This window comes from Camelus ferus, chromosome 3, assembly GCF_009834535.1.
Source record: "Camelus ferus isolate YT-003-E chromosome 3, BCGSAC_Cfer_1.0, whole genome shotgun sequence".
Lineage (NCBI taxonomy): Eukaryota > Metazoa > Chordata > Mammalia > Artiodactyla > Camelidae > Camelus > Camelus ferus.
The window spans coordinates 68,612,133-68,638,403 of NC_045698.1; the positions used below are offsets into that span (position 1 = coordinate 68,612,133).

The 26,271-nt window shown below is 38.3% G+C and overlaps 1 protein-coding gene across 2 annotated transcripts in view; it reads right to left on the reverse strand.

Annotated features, from left to right (window-relative positions):
* The window catches only part of ST8SIA4 (ST8 alpha-N-acetyl-neuraminide alpha-2,8-sialyltransferase 4), an 87,836-nt gene extending 74,559 nt beyond the window's left edge, over positions 1-13,277 (reverse strand). Inside the window, exons 1-2 of one of the 2 annotated variants that reach the window (XM_006184282.3) lie at positions 12,827-13,277; positions 6,472-6,603 (exon numbers count right to left, since the gene is read on the reverse strand). In XM_006184282.3, coding sequence (XP_006184344.1) covers positions 6,472-6,603; positions 12,827-12,939 — 245 coding nt within the window. In that variant the 5' untranslated portion in view covers positions 12,940-13,277. Of the gene's footprint in view, positions 1-6,471; positions 6,604-10,890; positions 11,247-12,826 lie in introns of those variants that run through there. The other variant, XM_032476425.1, reaches the window with a different exon arrangement.
* Between the last annotated feature and the right edge of the window lie 12,994 nt (positions 13,278-26,271).

Genomic DNA, 26,271 nt, shown 5'->3' on the forward strand with positions numbered 1-26,271 from the left:
TAACTTGCGGTCTAATTAGAAAACCGGGTGATTAAAAACATTATTTGGCCGGATATTATATATAAGAAATATGTCCATCAGCTCACTGAAAAGGAGAGTATTTTTTGAGAAAATTTTCTCAAATATTTGGAATATGAGGTTCACAAGGAGTGGAATTTGTATGGGAAAATCTATATACATGCCCTACAAATAAAGTCTTAAAATTAATAGAAATTGTCAGACACTGTAACAGTCATCTTAACGAAGTGCAGATTATGTAAGAAGAGAATTGCTGGTGAAATCAGCAACCAAAGAACACACGAGTTGCAGAAAATTAAGAGGTCTTTTATTATGTTAAGCACATATGATTCTTCATAAAAGTTAACAACCAGCATCAAGAGCAGCAATCAACTTTTGTACGTATTTATTAAGTGCTACTTATTTGGTGAAAAAACTTAGTAATGACTGACACTGTATTTCAACATTTTTTTTTCATTTCCTGTGAAAATGACAAGCCTGAATCTAAAATAAAGACTGCACGGATGTGGTCAAATTACCAAGCTAGATGGTGTTATTTTCCTTCAAACATAATTTAAAGGGTTGCTGTGCAGGCATCTGAAGATGTAACTCACAAGTAGTGGCATGTTTGCAAGCGTGAAGAGAAGAGAGGTCCAGATTTGTAAGAAGACTCTTTAGCTTAGAAATCCAAAAGGGAAAATCCAGTTACTCATTAAAAAAAAAAAAAAAAAAAGGTAACACTTAAAAGCTTGTCAACTGAGAGCAAGAGGGACTTTCCAATAATAGCACCTTTGCTGTATTATAGAAAGCTAGTAGCAAAAATATTTTCAAACGTTAAGTCCTCTAAATCCCTGACTATAATAGAACACCTTTAATTTATTCATTCTCAGGGAAAATTGATATAAAAAGTGAGCTCACGAAGAAAATAATGTTCAATCAGATAAATAAGTATCAAGTACACATATTATTGTATGTATTATTCCAATGCTGTCCTACAGGCTCAACAGTAGTTTATTTTTTAAATGGAAGCAGTAAAAATAGTATAAATACTTTCTGAGAATACAAAACACTAATTCATATAGACTAATCAAAATATAAGAAGGTAAAACTCAGAAAAATTGTTAGTGTAGAATTTGCTTTTTTTTTTAACTGAAAGAAAGAGGGGAAAGGAAACCTTGAATGTCTCTAGTTGACTCTCTTTCTTACACTGAACCAAACTTTTAGTTTCTATTTTAGGGCTTCAATCGATGCATGGAAAATTATCTGAGCTAAGATTCCTAGTGTAAGAAGCAAAAAAGACTGAAAATAATTATTTTGAATGAATAATATTGTGACTTCAATGTTTAATATTTTTTTTGGAAACAGTAAAGTTATGTTTTTCTCTCCCTTGCAGGCTGTAGGCATCTTTTAGATTATAGATGGAATGGACTATTAAAGTGCTATGGATTTGCTAAGTCTAGTTGTTGTTCAGACTGTAAATGTATTTTTAAAAAAGAAAGAAAGAAGAAAATTAATGCTTAAATATAATTAACTAAATGTCATTGGGAGAATGAAAACCTATTGTATTTATGCTGAACTGAAGTAACACTTTAAAGTATCACCAAGAACACATATGCTTTGCTCAGAAGGAAATTGACAGGAATGAAAAGAGCAGGTTAAAACTACTCCAGAATGAGAGAGAGAGAAAACTCCAACTTCTGGGCTCTACAGAAAAATGAATCAACAAAAGCTAACGTTTAATATGTAGGCTGTACCAGCTAAGTTTTCTGTGTGTGACTCAAAAGAGCAACAACAGAAAAGTTCTTTACAGGCCTGTACCTGTCACTCTGTAAGCATCATGTAACCTTTGAAGCCCTATTAGAAACAGAAACACCTGAGCTTAGCAACTCTTTAAGGGTAAAGATAACTGAATATATGCTGCACTTTTGGTAAGACTGAAAAACTTAATCATAAAGATTATTTTTTGTTAGGCAATGTTGGCTCAAACTGAAAGGGTGGTGTAGACTGTTAAACTGACAGGAATAGATTCTATACAGAAACTTTTCAACTGAATTTTCAAGCAGAACTTCCCTTTAAACATCACCCATCGCTTGAAATAGCAGCTGAAGAGTCCCGAGGAATTAATTTGCTAAACATTGTTTTCACTTGTGAAATGTTAAATATAGCTAACCTATCACCAGGTGCCACTATTTCTTCTCTGTAGGTTTCTTGTCAACAACAGGCACACGTGCTGTGACAACTAAAATTTAATCTAAATGACACTGTTGACTCTGTCAGTAAGTATTGTGAGGCAAATCTTACAGCTGGACTGCTTCACAAGTTGAGAAACAAATTAGGTAATGATACACATACTAGGAATCTGTTTTTGCAAACTTTTGACTCCAGACAAAAATCCCTGAATCAACTCAATTGTTACTGATACAGTTTACTAAAATTAAAAAAAAAAATTAAGAAACGCCAAGAGTTTCATTATGACTACAAAAAAGCAGAAAGAACATAGTTTTTGTCTCAAAAGAGTATTTCTGCAAGGCAACGTGCCTCAAAACTCTGAAAAAAAAATAACCTGTAGCTTGTTAGGAATTCTGAGATTAGTTAGGATCCTAGCTGTTATAGGAAAGATATTCTTGCTAGTATCAAAAGAAAAAGATCCTGAACACAATCAAATGAAAAGGCAAAATTGCGTCAAAAAGCTTGAAGTATAGCACTTTTCTGATTTAATTTACATCTCAGGGGGCCATTTCGTATTTGGCCCAGCATTTGGTAATACTAAGTGAATACTATCTTATACTTGATCATTTTAGAGCAGAAAACACAACCACTGTGTACTTCATAAAGATGCATTTTAATAGTATGTATTATTAGTATTGTAGTTTTCCAAAAAAATTGTCTCATGTAAGAGCTCTGGTTCTGCAGTCAAACAGGCCTGGCTTTGCAGCCCGACTCTGGGACCAACCAGTTGTGTGGCCCAAGATGTGCTCTACTGGTCACTTACTGAACAAAGTGAGTGGAAGAAATGTGCGCTGATCTGTTTCTAAAGTAAATCAATGCACACCACAGCAAATTCTTTTTGACGGGTAAAGTACATATAAATTTGCAATTATGTTTAGTCAGCCTGCAAATGCTGTCCGTTCAAGAACTTTCATACATGATGACTGAATTGAGAATATTTTTGCTGACTAATTAATTACGATGTGCTTAATCTGTCCTGATGAGTAGCTGAGCTCATACATTTCTATATATCCATATCTAGTATTGAAATCTTTAGACTTCTATTCAACATATGAAAAATGAGAAAAAAGAGAAACAACCCAAAGATGGAAAAAAAAAAAATCAAGTCACAAGTGTTGGACACAACCAAATAATCTCTCAGTACAATGTTCACAGATACTCACAACATCTGATGTATCATAAATGTGTCATGTCTCAGCTTACAAGAATAAAGAACAAACTACTACCAATAAAACCAAGCCTTTAACCAAATTAATTAGTTTAATTGCGACATTAGCTGTGGAATGCATAAATTTCCCTAAATCTTGATGAATTTTCAGAGTACAATGAACTAATACACGGAACCATCTCTCAGACAACTCCCAGAGATACAGCTGTTTAATGAATATATATGAATCAATACTTGATGTGCTTGTGAAGGCAGCAGAGTGCATATCGGCTGAAAGAATTAGTAATAACAAAGAAAATCATGTCTACAAGTGTAGGGAAAAACAATTTATCTTCAGGGACTGTTCCACATTTTAATGCAAATAGATAAATAATTTATTAAGAATGTGCACAAGAGCATTATAAGTTTAATGAGATTTTTAAAAGTGAGAAAGATTTGTAAGCATAGTTCAATCATGTAAGATCAAAAACGATTAGTTGTAATGTCTTAATCCAAAACTTCAAAGTAGAATTTTGAAAACATTTGTAAAATATGCCCATATCCACTCAAAGACACAAAGTAATATGGTTCTTCATAAATGTTATAGATGTGGGGAAGAAACAAAGGAAAATAACAATCCAAAATACCTTATGTTTCTAGCATGACTTAAAAAAAAGCTAAGCCAACAATCAGACATTTTTATGTTCTAAATTTAGTATTACAGGTGTCAAATTGATTGGTATTTACTAGTCACGACTGTTACAGGCAATTATAATTTTTATGAACTGTTTGTACATTGTACAATAATGGTTTAACAAATTATTATTTCCTTATATGGAAGTGGCAACTTTGCATGTGTTATTCAGTATTTGCTCACTGTTTTATTGTTTGCTTCTTTATCTGTGAAGGAGAACCATATGGAAAGAGCACTGTCATCTCATTCACATTGTTAGCTGTTATAATTGAAAATAAATCACCCTCAAAGATATAAATGCAACCCTCATTAATTTATAAAGTTGCAACAATGAATTGCTTGGGTCAAAAGGGATTTATGTTAAATACCCTTAGCTTGAAAGCATGCTCAGATACATTAATTAAACTATTATCTTTTACTTTTTAAATTTTTATTAGACTTTCTTTTATCTGATATATTATTTAGCACGGCTAGATAATATTAATTAAACAATTACAATTTCTTATTTTACTTTACCTTCTTCCATTAGCTTCCTTTACCCAACTTGTAGAGCCTTACCTATTTGACACCCTTCCTGCCAAATCATTCAAACTTGGAGGTTCTTTTTAGGCATTCTTATAGATCTAATATTTTCTTTTTAAATCATGTATATTTCTTTCTTTTCAACCTAATTCCAAGAAATATAAGTCCTTGCTCTTTTTAAACTCAACCACTGTATTTATGACTCCATCTAGTCTCACCTTCTGTAGCTTTGTCCTCATAATTATCTCATCTCTTACAATTTCTAAATTCAAATGTGGGTAAAGGAGTATGAGATAGTGGGGAAGATACTACGTAGGTATCATGAGAAAAGGGGGCCCCAGGTGTAAAACTGTCAAACTAGAGAGTTTATGATTAGTGTTGGCTTCAGCCAACAGGTTCTCAAGAGAAATAAAGGTCCAGAATTGTCACATTTTTCAATTTCTGAAGAGTATATGAACATCTGTACTTTTAAAAGTCATCTCCTAATTTTTAATACTGCTTTAAGTTGTTTTTTTTAATCCAGTTGAAATAAATATTGCTTGCTGACCATATTCTACCCAGAAGACACCAATTTATAAACTGTATCAGAGTTGCACTACATCAGACTCTAGTCATCATCTCCTTGTTCTGGTACTCTGCCTACAAATACACAGAGTTCTCTCTGAACTAAAAGCAACAGACATATACCAGTTGACACTGCCGTGATTTGATTCCTGTTGCCATTCCAGTCACTTTGAATGCTTAAAACAAAATAGCCTAACCATGCCTGCATTTCCCTGGCACTCATCTCTTTTTCATTCCCAGACATTCTTTGAAGTATATTTCAGTGAGTGCCTTTGCTGCAATGCATTCTATAAACTGCTATGCAAACTCTAAAGATGAGTGCAGCAGACTCTTTCTAGTAGTTATAGTTGCTTATAATCTATATTAGACGTAGATGTGATTCAAGAAGTGAGGAGGTAGAAATCCAAAGATCAGCAGCTTACCCTCTTAACCACTAACCTACCCTTACAAAATCTGTGTTACTATCCAATCATTGAGTAACTAGCATTTTGCCAATACTAGAAAAATGCAATGATTGTATTATGTAAAGAATGGTTGTTCTCTTGAACTTTTTTAAAGAGTTCTGATTTACTAAAATTCTCTGATTAAACATACCAAACAATGCAGCAATGTCACTGTAGAAAAAATGATCTGCCTGCTTCCTCCATAATTAGGAAGGTCTGGCCCTAACTTTCTTATTAGAGGATTATAATCAAAGAAAACAAGATATAATGGATATGTGTGGGCAATAAGTTTGATTTCAAGAGCTGTTTAAGCTTTTAAATGCCAGAATCCTACAAAAAAATAAAAAATAAACCAATACTCTAGAAAGCTTATTTGCTGATTTTTACCTACTTAGGATATAATTATTGAGAACTTTATTACAGGAGCTCACATAGAAATACCCATTCACAGAGAAAGTCAAATTGTTAGTAAAAGAGGAGTTGGATAGGCTCTATTTTTATCCAGTGTGAGAAAATACAAGATCAGTATGAAGATTTTAGAGAAGTTAAAGATAATTCTCAAAATATATGTCCATCCTGAGTAATAGAGTAAAGAATAGTATGTTAAATATTAGGATTCTGTTGAATATTTTATTCCATTAGTATAAAGACAGTATATTAAAAACTCACATATTCATCCTTAAATTTCTCACTGTATAATGATTTCAGTTTTATGGTTTCACATCCTTCAGTGAGCAACATTAAATAGAGCTGGTTCACTCTTATTAAAGTATTCATACTTAAACTATAAATCAAGCATTCAATCTAAGTTTGCCAAGCCCAACGTATTCTGGAACATGAAGTGAAATTTACTATGCCTTATTAAGGAAACTCACCTTATCTCCAGGACCAAAGAGGAATTGATTTTCCAACCTTCTACAGAATGCTGGAAGATTGAAGAGCCAGCCTTTCGAGTGATTTTATCAGAACTATTGACAAGTGATCGACTCAAACACAGTTCACCATCTCTGAAAAAAAAGCCAAAATGTCAGCTTTGTGAAAGTAAGTTGCATTTTGTTTAAGTAGCACAATACATAATTGATATAGAGTACAGGTGACAAATTATAGATGCAATTTTTTCTACAAGTTAGAAGAACAGTTGTATAAGCATGATGGAAGGCATTATAAAGATTAGGTGAATATGGCTTTATTAGGAAAATCATTTACACTTTTTATTTTTGAAATAAAAATACTTTCATCTAAAGAAAAGATCTTTGTGGTATTTAAAGAAAAAAAAAAAAAAAAACAACTCCCGTCAAAGTTCTGTTCCCCTTTAGTCCCTCCCTCCCTGCTGTGTTTAGACAATACAGACAGGATGTTTGGCCAGTTCTCCTGCATCCCAATATTGTAATTTTATTTTCACAGAAGACACAGAAACATAATGGAAAGAGCTTTTGTTCTGAAGTAAGGAGACCTTAGATTATCAGGTGATCTGGGCATGTCTGTAATTCTACCACTTGTTAGGCTGTATGTCCTTCGACAATATTCTCTTCCCAAGCTACTGTGGCCTTAGCCTATCTTTAAAATTGCGAAAATATTATCTAATATGCTTTGACTTCATGAGGATTGAGACTCTGTATGTGAAAGTAATTTATAAAGCACAAGTGAAGTGCTAATTTCTAAAACTGCATTGGTCTCAAAAGATCTCAACAATGAGACACTTCCTGATAGTTGGTGGTGAGGAGATATTGTAATGGAGAGAAAACCCATTCAGTAGCCATTATTACTGGTATCTTTTATTATATCAAAAAGTCAACTGTGCTACCCTCACCAATCAACAGTATAAGGCAAGTATACCATTCGGCATGCTCGTAGCAGGGTACTGGTGGTGGTGATGATGGTGACAAATACTTATGATTGCATTCATGCCATTAGGATCTTTATAGATAAACTTATTCATTGTTTCAATAGACTATTTCTTTATACTTTATAGCTGTAAACCCAGACTCAGAGAATTAAAAAGCCACCTATTTATGGTATAGCCCTATCAATATCTGCATGTACTTCTTTACATGCTACCTTTTAATTTTTTAGAATCTCAAAAACATAGTTAAAAAGTAACATGGCTATTTGTTCAGTCACAAAGTCTAAATCTGTGTTTATTATGTAGGCAGTGCTCCCTTACTATCAATGGAAACATTGCCTATGTAACAGCTGCTAGATGAATTCTGTAACTGGAGGCTTATAGTTTGGTATTTTGGTTTGCATTCTTTTTTAAACATGTAGTTTCAATGTGAAGCAACTCAAAACATCAAATGCAACTACTCCCTGTGAAATTTAGAACTCTATAAAAATTAATATTTTTAAATGTCCTACTGATGAAAATGATACACTTGCATGCCTATGCATGGCTAATAATAGCCATTGTATCGAGGTCATTTAGGATGCAAGGAAACATAGGGTGCAATTACTACTCAGTGGCTCAGAGTCAATTTTTATATTACATTTCTAATGATAAAACTACATCTGGATGAAAATTTGGATATAAACAGAGTTAACCATCACACTTTAGGAGATGTGCCTTCAAGAAGCATGGACACAAACTCTCATCATTTCTCGGTGTAGGGTCTTCCCAATCCTCACCTTGCTAATAACTGGCATATCAATACCATCTTTTTCTTAATCACAGACTGCTATAATAATTATTTTCACCACCAACAAGCTTTTATATGAGAAGAAAGCTGGCATTTTAAAATATCTGTGGAAGACTGCTTTACTGACAGGTAGATACATTGCTATAAGGTGGAATGACTTATAATGTGCAGACCCTTTTCAGAACTTCTAAGATTAAAAAAAAAAAAGTGGTTTAAAAGTTTAAATCAGTTTTACATTAATGAAATGCTACCATATTACTCTGCTCTTTGAATTGTTTTCAAAGTCAAATTTCAGACTTCTATCACTGGAAAGAACTCTGAATGAAAATAGCTACAACTAGTCACACTTCTCCTTGAAGTCAATGGAATTCAGTCTGAGAAGGCCAGGCTTCCTACAATTTGAGGCTCTGGAGCAAATTTCTTTGTATAAAGTTAAATGAGTCCCAAGGGATTTCTCACTTGGGATCTTGTAGTATTTGGTCTTAGAAAAGGCTTTTCCTTCCTGTGAATGCAAGGCATGAAGGATGTTGCCACCCCCTACTAGTTTCTCATTGCAGATCACACACGACTGCTAAACAGCTGCACCGAAAACATTTCTTGCATACGGCTCTATACAGGAACACTCAAAACGTACTTCTAAAGGGATAATCACTCAACACCTCAAAAAAATAACACAACATAAAGCAATATATACTATAAAGTATTCTTGCTTACATGGAGCTAAGAGAAACCCACTTAGTTACTCATGCGATTCCAGTGACAGAAACTAATCGGTAATTATGAGTCTTTACAAATATTTTTCTCTTCGAAGTATGAATTGTCAGCATTACCACAATTTAATTCTGCAGTACACAACAAATATGATTAATTTTGTTTCATGAATGTGGTCCCCAAAAGCCCTACATTCAGCCCCACCGTAAACTCTTCTTGAATTGGCTTTGGAATGAATGGGTCCCCTTAGGTTAAATTTCCTTCTTAATATAAAAATTTAAATCATTTAAATGAAAAGAACTTGCATCAGAGTAAACCCGAACACTAACAGCAGGCCGTTTTGCGTTTTCATTACTTAAGTGTTAGAACAACTAAAAATAAAGATGAGATGTACTACCTTAACTTACTGTCTATGGCTTTTAGTAGAATTCCAAATGTAACATACGAAGTAACATGCAGGTTCTGGTTTCCGGAGTTACAAAAGTGTGTTCTACCCTGGAACAAACTGGAACTAACTTTGCTGACAATAATTAACACTCTAAGTATGAATGCTTATCTCCACTGTCAGTTCTACCGAAAGTTTCATAACTAATACTGGTGATCATTTAGTGAGATAACCAAAAGCACACAGTCAAATTATAAAGATTTCTAGATAATAGGAAAATTAAGTTAAAGTCTCATGGGCAACAAGGAAAAGAGTATGTGGCAAATTTTAAGGAATAATAATCAAAACAAATGTTTATATGGTATTAAAGTTAGTGTTACACTTTCATATATATTCTCTCATTAAATGAGCATACCCACATATTTTTACCTATAGGACCCTTAAGTTAACACATTTCAAATTATACCCAAAGAGCACACAGAGCTAGTAAAACTATAGGTCAATTGTAAGGCAAGTGCCATTTTTTCTATTAAGAAAAAAACATCAATCAAAAATAGACCATTTCACCCCCCCCAATGCCCTTTGAGTTAAACTTTATTAACTAATCAACATAAGGCAATGAATACTTTTAAATATCTAACAGTTACTTGACTTATTCTCCAATAATTCCTTATAAAAAGCATGCTGCTAGAATTCCTATGGAGATACGGGAACATGCATGGTTGGTAGGAAAGTTGTGCTTCTGTTCTTTTTCCTTCCACGTGGAATGACTGCTCAGTATTTTTATATATATATATAGAACAAGAACACTTGTACTGACTCTAGTTGGGACCCCCAGTTAAAAGGGAGGGAGGTCGAATAAACATGGCAAAAATGGTAGCAGGGAAGCTAAATATGAATCTCGGAGGATGTTCTATGACACAAGGACTACGTAAGGCCCTTAAGTGAATCTACCGCCCACTCTCAAGGCACGCAGTGCCCCCCAAAGGTCAGAGACTAACGGTTACCTCACTGTTGATTACTGGCCCGGGTTTTGGGGCCAAACGGCCACTCTAGTTTACTCATCTCAAAAGAAGCCCCTCCACGTGGCTTGGAAAGAGAGTCAAAAATGCGAATGTTTGATGAGTCAACTCCTCCACCAGCTGCGCTAGTCAGGAGTTGAAACGAAATCTTCAACTGGTACCACAAGCTTTTCCTCTGAACGATTCATCCGAGGGAGGAGGGAAAGGGCGCACAGGGGGCACTAGCGGTCCTCACGGTGCCCCCGGCGGCGCCCACTCCAGGGTCTCAGGGAAGAGCCGGCGGCGGCGGCGGCAGCGGCAGCGGGCGCTGCGGGGCGCGGGCACGCGCGACGCCGGCAGTCGGCTCTCCGCCTCGCCCCGCACGGCCGTAATTACGGGATTAATTAGGGAGGAGGAGCCCGGTTGGAGACTGAGCAGTAAAAGTTATTATTATTATTTTTAAGGGGGCCTGATTCCTGCAACAAAGTCTTCCCCCGTCTCCTCGCTCATTCTTCCACCCACGCTGCCAGCCCTCGGGGAGCAAGGGGAGGCTCCTGTGCGCACCTCTCCTGCTTCATTAACTCCTGCGGCCGCCCCGCGCAGTCTCAGAGGAGCTGGGAAAGGTCGGCTCAGCCGGAAAAGGGTGCGGGAGAAACCCCGCGGCTAGCCCGACCGCCACGTCCCTGCCTGCCTGCGCCAGCCTCCTCTTCGTCCACGCCCGGCCGCGTCCAGGAAAGGCCACAAGAGGAAGGTCGCCCGCGAAATGGGGGCATCCCAAGTCTGTTTCCCCCAGAGGGACTTGGGGTGCGCTTCTCCTTCCTGCCGGCGGTTTAGGGAGGCCGGGAGAAGGCGCCTTGGCAGCATGTGGCGCCTCCTCTCGCCTCACTCGTCCCGCCCACTCTCGCTCTCCAGGGGTTGCGAGCCAAGGGCCCGAACCTCAGAGTCCTGGCGAGGCTTGGCCGCTTTGTCTGGACTCAAGCTTATCTTCGGAGCCCACCAGACCGGAAGGGAACAAAGAGCTTCGACCCCCACGCCCCAGCCTCCGCCTTTCCCCCAGGCGCCGGTTCACCACCTTCCTAAAGACCCCTTTGTCTGCCTGGAAAGCACAGGTCTACAGAGGATGCCCACACCCACGCCCGGAGCCCTTCTTTTCTGACAATCGAGCTAGGCTGAATTTTCCACCCACCCACTCCGTGTGTTAACGGCCTCATAGAGTTCGGCATCGCCCCCCCCCCCGAAAAAAATAGACCATTTACAGATTTGTTGATGCATAACAATCATCTAGCCCATCCCTTATATGCTTTTTCATTTTTCAGTCCTTTTAGATTGTACTTCTTTCTTAATTTGCTACAAAATAATAATTTATTCTGTAAGGATAAGCCGGAGTCTTGCTCACTTAAATTCTCTTTACTTAGGGGGGAGCAGGAATATTACGAAATGGAGTGCATGAAGTTTCTGTGCGTGTGTGTGTGTGTGTGTGTGTGTACGCGCACGCACATTTTAATGGTCCTGTGCGCCCCTCTCCTGCCCCAACACACACAATGGCAAAGGTTCTATCTTCGTTTTTATAAATGTCAGGGAAAATAAAAACCAGGCTGTTATCTCTGCTAGTTCTGAGTTTCCGATAGCAACAACGGACGCCTCCAGATGAGGGAGGATTTCCGAAACAGGACTTTGAACAGAGTTGACAACCAGGTTCACATCCTCAGAAAACGCTTCCAAGATATGTAAGCAACACAAAGTCGCAGCCACCTCCTGGGTAAACTTCAAAGACACAGAGGCCAGGGGGAGGGAGGAAGGAAGTGTGATATTTAGAGAACTTACTGGGTGGAGGAAGATTCTGAACTCATCTAGACAAACTAAAGAAAGCAGAAATATAGTCTGTGTGAAGCTACAGTACCCGGTTTCCAAAACTGTAACCATGACGCCCATGCATTTTACCCACGGAGAGCAAGTAAGTATCGTTGGTTGTCCTGGAGTTTCTAATTAAAATTATGATACACAGACCCTATCCAATGCCAAAGAATTGTAAAGAAACAGAGGAGACACATTTCCTGCTTTCTGGGCTTTAACTTCAGCCTTTCAGGAAGCCAGCTTTCTCTAGAATCTCCGGATAGCGATAGGGCAGAGAAAGAAGGGAGGACAACCAGATGGTGAATAAAGACATCTCGGATGAGTTCTGCCCTGTCATTAAAAGGACAAGGGCACCCGTTCTTTGTTGACACTTCTGCGGTGACTTCTCCTTGGCGTGCGAGCCCTGGCGCCAACACAACTGTCACTATCACCGCACAGAGCAAGTTGAACTCGTACCGGGAGCACGCCGTACAGAAGCACACACACCTCAACAACAGCCTTTGTTATTTAATTCCTGGGACGGAACACACACACACAAGCTGACACGAACACACATAGTATCCCAGCCCTCACTCTATAGTCTATATTCACATTTCATTTACTGCTAGACTTTTTGTCATTTCCTAAAATGAAGCTTTGCATTTACCCGATGAGTTGCGTCTCCTGGTGCTCCTCAGTTCTTGCTATTTCTTTTGTCTTATAAAAGATCAGGAGCAGACTTATCGTGCAGATGGTCCACCTCTTCCTAATGGAGCGCATCTTGGGTGCCCGGGAAAGTCCTGGTTGCTCCAGCTCCCTCACCTTCTCTTCATGTGAAGGCTCCGTTTTGGGGAGATGTAGTCGCGGGGACGTGGGGGGTAATCTGTAAAACGCGAGGAGAGCGTCGGGCTGGGATTTCAGCAGCAGGTCTCGAGGGTCCTCTGCGGCCGAGCTCCCGCTGGTCTTTCAACGCTGCCCAAGCGCTCTCCCTCGCGGTTCCCGCCAGCCCTGCCCTAGTCGCTCCGCGCTGCCTCCCTGGGGCTCAGGTTTCTTTTCAGAAGAGACACCTTGTGCACTGGAGGTGGCGGCCGCTTCTGCAGCTGGGTTCGGGGGCGTCACTGGCCCTTCCCTTTTCCTAGCAGGGAAATGATGAGCAAAACCAGCCAATCACGGGACTGAGGGGGCGGAGGCTGCTGTTGCCTTGCGTTGCTGGAGAGTAACGTCGCCGGCGCTGCCCGCACAGTGCCGGGAGAGGAAGCTCACAAAATCACAGTCATGTATACACACACACACACTCACGCACACGCACACACTCACGCACGCACCAGTACTCGCACATCGTGTGAAGAGCGCAGCGCACTAGGATTAAGTCTGGTCGCCCTCCCGGGACACCAAAGCGTTACCTCCGTGTACAAGGAAGCACCGAGATAGTCTGTCCGCATCAGCGTGGAAGGGACACTTAAGCTGGGGACAGATCAGAGATATGTCCTGCTCGGATAAAGCTGGGGGTGGGCAGCAAGAGGGGTAGGTTCTTCCAAGTTTCTTTGCTAAATATACACACACGCGCACACAAACGCACGCCTTCCTAGCAGAGTGCATGGGGGAGGGAGGAGGAAGGAGTCGGAGGACGTTTTATATTCCGTGCACAGCTCAATCTGGAAAGTACAGATACACACATGAGCGGATCAGCAGATCGGCCACTCAGGGAGGGTCGTAGATGACCATCCCAATTCAGAATCTTGCAGGAAGCAAGTGATGACAGAGGTGTCACTAGGAACTTTATGGATATTTATCTGACTCTTATTCATTGCTATTTGGAAACTCCTCACGCAGCAGTCAAGGAAAACCCAATCCCACTTAAACTTCGCTGTGGAGAAACAGGATTATGAGAAAAGCAGAAACTGCTGTTTAAACGAAGGAAGGAAGAAGAAAGGAAGACGGAAGAGCAAGTTCTCTGAAAGTCTCAATAATGTGTATTTAGCCTAATTTTCACCCTCTCCTCCCCTCTACTGTCTTTTGTTTGTTTTGTTTGTCACTTCTACTGTATTGTGTGGCAGGGGCACTCTTCCATTCTTGGGGTCAAGTCTTTAGTCAGAGTACCTCTCCACGTCTTTGGTCCCCACCCTCACCCAGAGAGAAGCTTGCTACTCCGGATACACCACGCCATGGTTTGGCTTTTACCGCGGGACTGCTGGAGATGGGTCCGTGGTACCCTCGCGTGAGACAGTGCCCGGAAGCCAGGATCTCCCCCATCTATCTGAGCAGGTTCCAAGCTCTCCGCCTCCATCCCTTCCCCCAGAGCCTCTCTCAGTTCAGTTCCTTGTTCCTTCAGGTTGAGCAGTGTCTCCACCTGTCATCCACTCTTGGTACCTGGGGTTTACACCTCCCTAAACCCAGAAAAGGTGAGACTCACCACCAATCCTCCATGGAAGGAGGAGGGCAAAAGCAGGTATTCTGAATTTCTAGTCCCTTGACAGCCTAAAATAACACAGCTTACAGCCAACACCTTTGGTTAAAAACCTGCGATCCCTGGCAATGTTTGCCATTCTTCCCCTAAGATTTAAAAAGTTAAGAACCTCTCAGGTCTTCAGTCTCCTATTTACAACAGAGCAAATAGGAGGTTGGGTCTAAAATGCTCAAAGGAGCAAGTAATTATGAACCTTTATTGACACTACAAGTGGCCCGCCGGGAGCCTTTTGCGTTTATTGATGTCTAGGCAAATCCCGCTTGCATTAATGCATCTCTATCACACTGACTTCTCAACTAGCAGAAACAGCAAGAAAAAAACTGCTTCTCATTTAAGTTAAAAGGATATTGAGATGCCACGGGGAGGGGTGGGGGCGGGAAGTGGAGGGGCAGCAATGCATGGTTAGGATGCTAACTACTCTAGGTTATCTTTTGATTTTTAAGCAGTAAACAAACATATTCTGTATTTCAAATAAAACGCTACTCGCTGCTGCTGCTGCTGATGGAGTAATATGCATCACTTTATTAAATTCTTCCAACACTTTTTAAGCAATACCTATGGGCCAGACAATGTGTAAGGCCATGGGAACACAGAGATGAATAAAATACAGCATCTAACCAGACACAAATATCACTCACTCAGAGAAGGACAGATTGTGAAAAATAACTAAATAAAAATAAGTTGCAGTACGGCACCAGGAGCTAAACAGCAGCATTTGAAGTATATACCTTGTATCTGGGTAAACTACTGGATGGAAACAGATAAAATGTTTGTCTTTGGCAGCAGGGAAGGTGAGCTTCCTGGGAAAGGGCACACATACACTGAGGTTTGCAAAGTGAAGGGCGAAGCCAGGCAGACGGAGGGTGGAACATTGTAAGCAGAGGAAAAAGTACGTACACACAGAGAGGAATAAAATGCTGGAGCTTTGGGGGAACTTGGAAGTAGTTTAATACTGTTGGAACAGGAAGTGGGAAGCGAGAGTAGTGGGACATATCTTCAGTGTGATCATAATAATCTAACGCTCCACAGTGTCGAACTGTCTTCTCTGATAGGAAAGTTGCACCATGAAAAGCTTCAAGAGGGTAGTGGTTTTAATTCATGTATTAAGCTTTAAGGTAAATTTGGGGAAACAGTTCACCTGGCCCAAACAAAACAAACCCACAAACAACAAAACTAAAGCATACCAAGAACTAGTTACGGGAACACATAAGAAAATTTAAATATCAAGAAAAGAAAAAATTAACTCTCCAATTATATAAAGCTGCTGTTTCTGAATTCATTAAGCATAGCACCTTTTATACTGAGGTGAACACTTCTGAATGATGGATAATGGTTCAGTGAAACTCAAGAGATTCCCCTTTCCATATATGAACAATTCAGTGTTGAGAGTGTAATTTAATGTCATTTGTTTGATATTATTAGATTCATAAAATATGCATCCATAAAAATTTGAGAAGTCAAAAAAAAAAAAAAAAAACAATACAGGCCAACACTAATGCCAAGTTGAGGACAGTCTTGTTCTTCTCAATATGCTATTAGGTACAAGAACTGTAAATATAGATGTTGGGTAAAAAGTCTTATCCACAGAAGAGTCTTTGGGCTTAACTCCCTCCATTAGAATGCCTGTTTTGATGATCCTGAAAAATTAAAGTTGTTCCTAAGTTTCCATTCTATCTTTGGACTGTAAGTTCTTCAATAAAGAGAACACATTTGTCTTTATTCAGCACAAATCTGCAATTACACAGTACCCTATGAATAAATAATGCAAGTAATGGCAGCTGGTTTTTAAATGCTACTTTATCCTTTAACTTAATGTAAATCATGTTTTAATTGCTGGCTGTGCCCTCAACTTCAGCTGGAAAGAAATGAATAGACACTTGCAATCTCATGGTGGAATTTTTAATAGCCCATGACATTTTTTAATAGACTATTTTTTAGAGCAGTTTTAGGTGGATAGTAATGTTCAGTAGAAAGCACAGACTTCCAATATATCCACTTGGGAGGCAAAGATATTGAATAATATCCTCCGAACTGAGAAGGAACTTTGAGATCGAAAAACAAAGCAGGCAATTCCAAAAGTGCAACTAGGAAGTTTATTGTGGGTAACTTACACACAGGCAGTAAGGATCTGGCGCACAGATGATCCAGGGGTATTCGTAGCTGCACTGAGCACCCATGGGTACAGGTGGTACAGGAGGATTTAAAGGGGCCAAAGCTAAAAATAGAATCTGACTATGAAGCAAGAAGCACTTCTACAGGGATTGGAACCAGGGCTTTTTCCTCCCCTGGAGGCCCAAGACCATTAACTACCTGCATTAGCAAAAGGCATTCTTCCAGTTTTCGTATCAGATGAAGGCAAGGATAAAAGTTGATAGGGAACTCATCTGGCTTGGATGCATTCCTTGTGAATAGACTAAAGTTCAGTCATGAGGGAAGGGGAGTGGGGAGGATGGAGCTGACAGAGTCAGAGAGGCTCAGCCACACGTGGTCACCTCCAAACATGCACAGCCTCCCCGACTATCAACATCCCACACCAGGGTGGTGCATTTGTTAAAGTCGATGAAAGTACATTGATGCATCACTGTTACTCACAGTCCTTAGCTTACATTAGGGTTCACTCTTGGTACTGTATATTCTATGGGCTTTGACAAATGTACAATGATATCCACCCTTATAGCATCGTACAGAGTAGTTTTGCTGCCCTGAAAGTCCTCTGTGCTCTGGCTATCCATTCCCCTCAGCCCAGTCTGTTCCAGGAAACTAGTGATCTTTTTACTACTTCTGTAGGCTTGCCTTTTCCAGAAGTCATAAAGTTGGTATAATACGGTGTGCAGCCCTTCCGTATTGCCTCCTTTTACTCAGTAATATGCTTTAAAGATACCTCCAGATTTTTCCATGGCTTGAAAGCTCATTTCTTTTTATTGCTGAACAATATTACATTATCTGGCTTTTCCACAGTTTACTTGTCCAAATACCTACTAAAGGACATCTTAGTTGCTTCCAAGTTTTGGCAATCATAAAGCTGTTCTGAACATGTGCAGGTTTTTGTGTTTGTGTGTGGACATGTTCTCAGCTCATCTGGGTAAATACCAAAGAGTGCTGTTGCTGATAGGATCGATGGTAAGATTATGGTTAGCTTTGTAAGAAACCTGAAGTGACTACCAAGTGTACTATTTCCATCCCACCAGCAAAGAATGAGAGTTCGTGTTCCTCCACACCCTCACCAGCGTTGTTTTCAGCGTTTTAGCTTTTGGCCATCTAATAGGTGTGTAGTGCTATTTCATTGTTGTTTTAATTTGCATTTCTCTGACAACATATGATATGCTTATTTGCCATCTGTATATCTTCTTTGGTGAGATGTCTGTTTGGATCTTTTGTCCATTTTAAAATCAGGTTGTTTTTTTTTTGTTTTTTTTTGTTTTTTTTGCTGGGTTTACGAGCTTTTTGTATATTTTAAATAAGTCCTTAATCATATATGCCTTTTGCAAATATTTCTTCTAGTCTATGGCTTGTTTTCTGTCTCTTGACAGTGACATTCATAGAAGTTTATAATTTAGATTAAGTCCAGCTTATCCATTATTTCCTCTATTGATCATGCCTTTGATGCTGTATCTAAAACAGTCATCACCAAACCCACAGACAGCTGGATTTTCTCATGTGTTATCTTCCAGTAGTTTTACAGTTTCCCAATTTACATTTAGGTTTCCTTTCTATTTTGAGTTAATTTTTGCGGAAAGTGTAAGATATATGTCTAAATTCTTTTTTCTTTTCTTTTCGCATGTGTGTGTCTAGTTGTTTCTGCACCATTTGTTGAGCAACTATGTTTTCTAAATTTTGTTGCCTTTATTCTTTTGTCAAAGATCTGTTGAATATACTTATGTGGGGCTATTTCTGGGTACTTTATTTGTTCCACTGATCCATCTGTCTATTCTTTCACCAATATCACATTGTCTTGATATTACAGCTTTATCGTTAATCTTGAAGTCTGGTAGTGTTACTCCTCCAACCTTGTTCTCCTTCAATATGGTATTAACTATTTTGGTTTTTTTGGTCTCTCCATATAAACTTTAAAACCAGTTTGTCAATATCTGGAAGATAACTTGCTGTGATTATGACTGCAATTGTTTTGAATCTGTAAAAAGTTGGGAAGAACTGACATCTTAACAATATTGAGTCTTCCTATCCATAAACATAGATTATTTCTTCATTCATTTAGCTCTTTTGTGATTCCTCTCATCAGAGTTTGGTGCTTTTGCTCATATAGATCTTGTATAATCATTTTTTGAGTGCCAATATATTTTTGAGTGCCAATATAAATGGTGTTTTTTAAATTTCAAATTCCAATTGTTCCTTGCTAGCATGCATGGCATTTTAATAATGGGAATGTTGGTGTAGTAGTCAGGGATCTCCAGAGAAAAAGATCCAATAGAATGTGTGTACATACAGAAAGAAAGAGATTTGTTTTAAGGAATTAATCACACAATTGTGGAGGCTGGCAGTTTCCAACTCTGTCAGATAAGCTGGCAGGCTGGAGACCCTGGAAGGGGGTAGAGTTGATGCTGAGGCTCATGTACCAAGGCCGTCTGGAGGCAGACCGCCCTCTTCCTTGGGGAACCCCACAGTCTACTTTTCCTTAAGTCCTTCAGCTTATAAGCCCACCCACATTATGGAGGGTAATCTGCTTTACTTGAAGTTTATTGATTTAAATGTTACTCTCATCCAGAAAAAACACAACTTCACAGCAATGCCTAGACTGGTGCTTGATCAAATACCTGGGTGTCATGGCCTAATCAAGTTGGCACAAAAAATTAACCATCACAGATGAGCTGACTGAAGTTCTTGTTTACGACCTTGCAATATAGTAAGAATTATTCATACAAAGCCTTTTACCTATAAATTAATGATCAAGAAAAATAAGAAGCATATTAATGAGAAAATTCAGCTGTTCACTAATCAACTCAATCTCTTTATTTGTTTCTGGACAAAATACCCAGTTTTAAAACTTTATTCCAAATTAATTCATTTTGCCCATGTAAATATTCATAAAAACTTCACAGATTTTTTTTCTGTATGTATATTCATTGTCCTTCTGTTACTTTTTCTTTTCATCAGTAGTAACCAAATATAGTAAGCTTACAGCAGAAGGGTGATTTTGATTTAGGTACAAGATACAATTATGAATCTTGTATAATTTCTGGAAGAACAGGAAAAATCCTATCACTGCCATTCTCAATTCTTCCCCATTATTTAGCCCATGTCACTTACATTATCCTTTGTATTTAATACTTAATCTCTATTTAAACATGAATGCCCTTAGAAGAGACAATTCTCATATACTGTTAGTCAAATATCCTTTAATTTGTAATAACCATTTGAAATGTTCTCTGACCTCTTTCAACTACTGCTAGTCAAATATGCCTCAATTTGGAATAAGGACTTCACTTGCTCACAGTCCACATATTAAACGCTTATAAAGTCTTTAACTCTTTTAGTTCTACAGTCCTCGCTCCTGCTGTTTTATTTCCAACTGTGCAGACCCCTGAAATGTTAAAAATAAAGAGACACACTATCCCATACACATTTTGGCAAGTCCTAGGTGCCCTACCTTATTACCTAGTGATATTTTTTGTGTTCTCCTTTTGCTGTTTTTCTTTGCTTAATGGTGATGGGCAAAACTATCTGGTAGAAAGAGAGTAACCATCAGGCTAAATGTTACTCCAAACTGCTCAGCTATTGAATAGTGGTCACTTAATAGGCAATTTTGTGTGTCACTATCTAGGAAGTTCATTGCTTGGGGTTGTAATTTCTTTGATCTTTGTGTACTTTCTGAAAGTCTCTCCTGTATCTGATTTAACCAATTTCTTTCTCCTCTCCTAGTATTTTCTTATATTGCCCAATCTAATCACCCACTTAACATCCTCTTTAATGGGACCCACCTTCCTTTATATTATTTTCAATTCACCATAATAAAAGCAAAAGAGAAATAGTAGTAAAATAGTTCAAGGCTAAAAAATGTATTTGTGTGTGTCTTTTTAGGTATCTGTATCTATGTAATTGCTTTTATTGTTATAATAGTACACAATGAGTATCTCTGAAAAATATTGCTTTGATATACGTATTATAACATAGAACAGTTCTATGTAAATCGAATTTTGTGAAGCAGACATTTAAAATGAATTTTAATGTTTATTATTTGAAGATTTTAAAGAAGAATAGTGTTGAGGTCATTACTAACTGGCAAACTGGTGCTGGATATGGCCTGCAGAAGACTTTTGTTTTTCCACAAAATGGACTGAAATAAAATAAACACACACATACTTATTTGTCAGTACTTCAGATTTCTTTTCAAAAATATCGTTAAGACTTGTCAATAGCAGATTCACTTACTCTGATGGTAACAATTAGGTGGCATTAAGTAGCAGCTGTTTCACCTCTCATAATTTGTGTTTATTCCAGAATTTTTAAAATATTTTATTTATATAAATATTTATATTTTAACTTCTTGGCCCTTGCAGGTGTTTGAATTTGCAGTTCTTCGTGTAAATAATTCTATTAAAAGATATATACTTCATGATTTACCTGTCTAATGTACTGAACTTTAGATAACTTCAGCTTTTGTAAAGTGCAGAGTGGAGAAGACTAGAGAAAGTGCAGCCAATAACCAAATCAGTGAGACAGGACTGTAGGGTTCTGCATGCTGCGTGTCCATACAAATAAGGCCGGGTAAATACCTTACGACAAAGAGAAGAGAGTGAACATTTACCAGAAAAAATAAGATCTACCACTGAAAGGTAGCACTGACACTTCACATCAGATAAAAAGAGATAATAAATAAGTCTTTAACATTCAGGGGATAAATCTACATTAGGTAGATAGACTTGTACCTGGATAGAAACCTAAACACTACAAAGTCCGCAGGGTCCAAAGGAATCAAAGACAGAATAAATATCAACAATATTTGTTTCTATAAAAATCACAGAAAATAAAAACAGGTGAAGCAATGGGAATAACACTGTTAGAAAAGAAAGGTTAACTAGTCCACATCCTAAAACCCTCAGACAGTGGCAACTCTTCCATCGTAAATTTTTCATGATCCAATGTCTAGCCACCAAATTACTGACTCTGATATATGATTTTGTCATCACTGCAGAAATGCTCCACGTGTCAAAGGGCAGGCTTGCATTATTAAGCCCTTGAAGCTAATAGCTTGTTTTATTCACCTCAGCATAGGGATGGTTTTGCCAGTGGGCTAAATGTATTTGAAGGCTGGTGGCCAAAGCTCTTTTTCCACAGGATTATGCTTGGCTGCCAAAACTTTACAATCCTCAAGTTTCTTTTCTGTAGTATTTCTGAAAGTCTTGACCCTTCCTGACGGGCACACTTACTCTTCAGCATTCTTAATCCCTACAGTCAGGTTACATTTATATATTCACAGCTATGTAGCTATTCTGTAATTCCAGAGAACCAACAGATACACACATATTCCTGACTCTTAAACTTAAAGAAAGTCTTCCCTTGATTATATTGCTTTAATAAATTAATAATGTTTATAGTTAAAAGATTGGCTTCAAAACTTTGGAATATCAAACCAACAACCCAGTCTTCCCTCATCAAGGTAGAAAGACTTAATTATACAAAGGTACAACTGGCTATGAGAACTGAAGTTTTCCCAGAGGTGTAACAATGAGTTTAGCTATTCTTTCTCCTTGTCCACTGTGGACTTTAGTGAGGGCCATTTTAATTTTATTATCAATAAATCAGTATGTATATCATTATTATTGACGTTCAGTGAAATGTACTGTTATTCCTAAGGGTGCAATTTGATGAGTTTGGTAAAGTCTGTAAGCAATAACCAGCATTCTGACCAAAGCATAGAACATTTCCATCATCCTGTCCTCTCTCCACTCACTCTCCATCTACCATATGCAATGAGTCTCTATTATTTGTCTCACTGTACATTAGTTTATCTGGTTCTTGAGCTCCTTGGGATGGACTTATGGAGTATATACTCTTTTGTGACTTGGCTTTGAGAGTTTTCAATGTTGCATTTATTGATAGTTTGTATGGTGTAAACTTTCTCTTCTTTCAATTCATCTTTGCCTTTAAGGAGAATTTGCTGATAGGATGTAATTAGGCCTTGATTTTTTTATTCAAGTTTTACAATTTTAAATTTCTAATTTGGGCTTTTAATCTATTTTTTAGTCTCAATTACTAACATATTTTGGTTTAGGCATACTAATTTGATACTACTTTTCTACTTGGTCCTTTTTTTGTTCTTCTTTTCTTTTTTCCTGCCTTTCCTACCTCCTTTTGTACCTACTCCAAAAATTTTTTAAGCATTTCGTTTTATTTTCTTTACATCTTTAGTTATATTTCTAGTTATTAGTTTTATAGAGTGACTGCTATATGTATTAGAATGTTCATACTTAAAACATATAATAACATTATGAAGCTTCATGTAAAATGAAAGAAAATTATAAGTAGTAATTCCATTTATTACCCCTGTACTTTGTGCTATTGTCATATATTTTTATTTTGCATATATTATAAACTGCCAATATTATTGTTACTTCAGTTAATTTACTTTAAAAAAATTAAAGATAATACATCATGAAAATATTTGTTTGTATTTATCTGTATGTTTATCATCTTTTGGTTTTCTTTCTTTATTTTGTACACATCTGAATTTCCATGTGGCACCATTTTTCTTCCACCTGAAACACTTCCTTCAACACTCTTTGCGATACAGTTCTGTTGGCAACACGTTCTTCATCTCACCCAACTTTCTGAAGGGTATTTTTGCTTGATATAGAACACTGAGTAGATAGTATTTATTGTTTTTGTCCCAGCACTTTACAGATGCTGTTTCATTATGTTTAATTATTTCTTTTTATGAGAAGGCAGCTGTGACTTATGTATTTATTCCTCTATAAGCAAGGACCTTTAATTCTGGCTTTCTTCAACATCTTTCAACATTCTATTTCTTATCTTTAGTTTTCAGCAGTCTGATTATGATGTCTAGAAGTTGTTTAACAAGCTTTCTGGATAAGTAGGTTGATTTTTTCATGAAGTTTGACCATCATTCATGAGCTCTTTTTCTGACCCACTTTTTTCTTTCCTCTTCTATGGAACACCGACGACATGTATCATACCACCTGATATTTTAGCCTTGGTCACTGAGCCTAGTTTTTTCTCCCAACATTCTTTTTTTCCTCTTTATTCTCTAGATTCAATAATTTCTCCTGGACTGTGTTCAAATTCACTAACATTTCCTCATGCTGTATCTAATCTCCCACTAAGCTTATCTATTAAACTTTTCATTTCAGATACTGTATTTTGCGTTTTTGTGTTTCCATTTAATTCACTTTTGTAGATTTTTAAAAATCAGTTGAGAGTCTCTATCTGCTTATTCATCATGTCCAATTTTCCCTGCAACATCCTTACTATACTTATTATAGCTGTTTTAAAGGTTTTTTCCCCCCAATAATTTCTGTATCTGGGTCATCTTGGGATATGTCTCTATGAACTCTTTGTTTTTCTTGACTGTGGGTCACATGTTTTGCATATCTCTCCTTTTCTTTTAAAACTGTATGGTGGCTATTGGAGAGAGATAATACATTAGAGGAAGTGTTGGTTATATTGTGACTCCAACATCTACCATCCTTACATGACCTCTGGTGTCTGCATTAGCTCTCATCCTGCAGCAGTTACTCTCTGTTAGGTCTTATTAAGACTCACTGTGGCAACTGCAGCCCTGCCCTCAAGCAATAATGTGTAGGAACCACAAGCAGAATTCTGGGGCAACTTCTCTGTATATTTCTATCTCTTCTGTTACTTATCCTGCAAATTCTAGCATACTCAGGGGTCCAAAAATCCAATATCTGCTCTGCAGTTAAGCAAACTGTATTCTCTTTGGCTCCTAACTTTCTGCATTTTAATCCAGAAAGTGGCACACATTCAGAAACTAGTGTGAACATGAGGCTCACCTCAAGCATTTCCCCTCCCTTAGGGAATCACATATGTGTTAGTTTATTTCCTCTGAGAAACAGAAGCCAAGACAAGAAAAGAGATACAAAAGATGTATCGGAGGAAAGGACTATGAGGAATACCAGGAGACAGCCAGAGGAGGCAGGGAAATCCATCAGACTGTTAGGCAAGTCTTACCCCTGTGAACAAAGAGGGAAGGAAGGAGGGCTGCGTGGAAAACAAATGCCAGCCTTTAGTACACTTCTGTGAGTTTCAGTCAAACATATGGAGAATCCTCAAGACAAAGTTGCCCACTGGAAGGCACTGGATTTTCTGCCACAATCATTCATTAGCTGGGAGCAGCCTATAGAAAGTGGGGTCCTGGCAGGAATGTAGTAGTGAAGTCAGAGTGTATCAGTTATGCTTTCTGCAGCAAGGTATGTGAGGGGGACATTTTCATGGCCACTTACCTCTACCCATCCAACCTACCCACCCTGCCCTAGATCTACTTCTCCACACGTGTTCAAGAAGCAGTTCTTCTCTGATTCTCATGGGCTTCTCTTTCTGAGGGGAACCTTGGAAGACAGCGGTTAGTTGAACAAATATAGCCCATCACTGCTGTTGGTCACAGGGCCATATCCTGTACTCACTGTCTCCTTCCTCAGCAGTCACCTTTGAAAGTCTTGGTGGCTTATTCGGTGGTTTGACCCAAACCTCCATTCATGAGGGTTCCAAGCCCTTGGTGATCACAGTCTTCGTAGAGCAGGGTTGCTGCAAGTGTCTCTTCACAATTACAATACAAGAAACGAGCAACAGAAGTGTCCAAGTGGGTCACATGAATTTCACATTTACTCCTCTCTGACACCAATAGGTATGTCATCACACCTGCAAAGGTGTTACTAGGTGATTTTTGCAGATCACCACTGGTGAAATTGTTAGGAGCTGGGCCACACCTTGCACCAATGTCCCACCTTCCGTTCAGGATTGCATTTTCTTTACCTGCTGGGTAGTGAGTGAGCCAGTGCCAGTTCCAAATCTTGGCTTCTCGTGTGTTTTTGTAGACTTTTTGCATTGTTTCTATTTGCATTGTTTTACATTGTCTGAAAGGTAACTTCCTGAGAGGTAGCTCCCATGGCAGGTTCTTGCTACTCATCATAGCAGTTGTACCCACTTTGCTTCTGATGGTTAGATGCTGCCTTGGACCTCTGTATTACCAAGCTCGCAAAAATCCTTCTTACCTTCAGAGAACACAGCTCTTTAACAGCATTTATTGCCATGAGCCCTACAAAGAGAGGACAGCTGCCCTTGAGCTTCTCAAGGATGATGGTGTTTCTCTCACCAGTGTATTACTATTTTTTTTAATTGAAGTATAGTTGACTTGCAATGTTGTGTCTATTTCTAGGGTACAGCATAATATTTCAGTCATACGTATACATGTATATATTCGTTTTCATATTTTTTAAATTTTAGCTTCCTATAAGATGTTGAATGAAGTTCCCTGTGATGTACAGTAGAAACTTGTTATTTATTTGTTTTATGTATAGTAGTTAGTATCTGCACATCTTGAACTAACTGAGGTGGATTCCAGGCTCTCCCTCAGAACATGGTTAAGTGGTAAGTTTTCCCGCCTTACATAATATATCCAGTAGCTTGGCCACTTTTGTGAATTTTTAAATTCC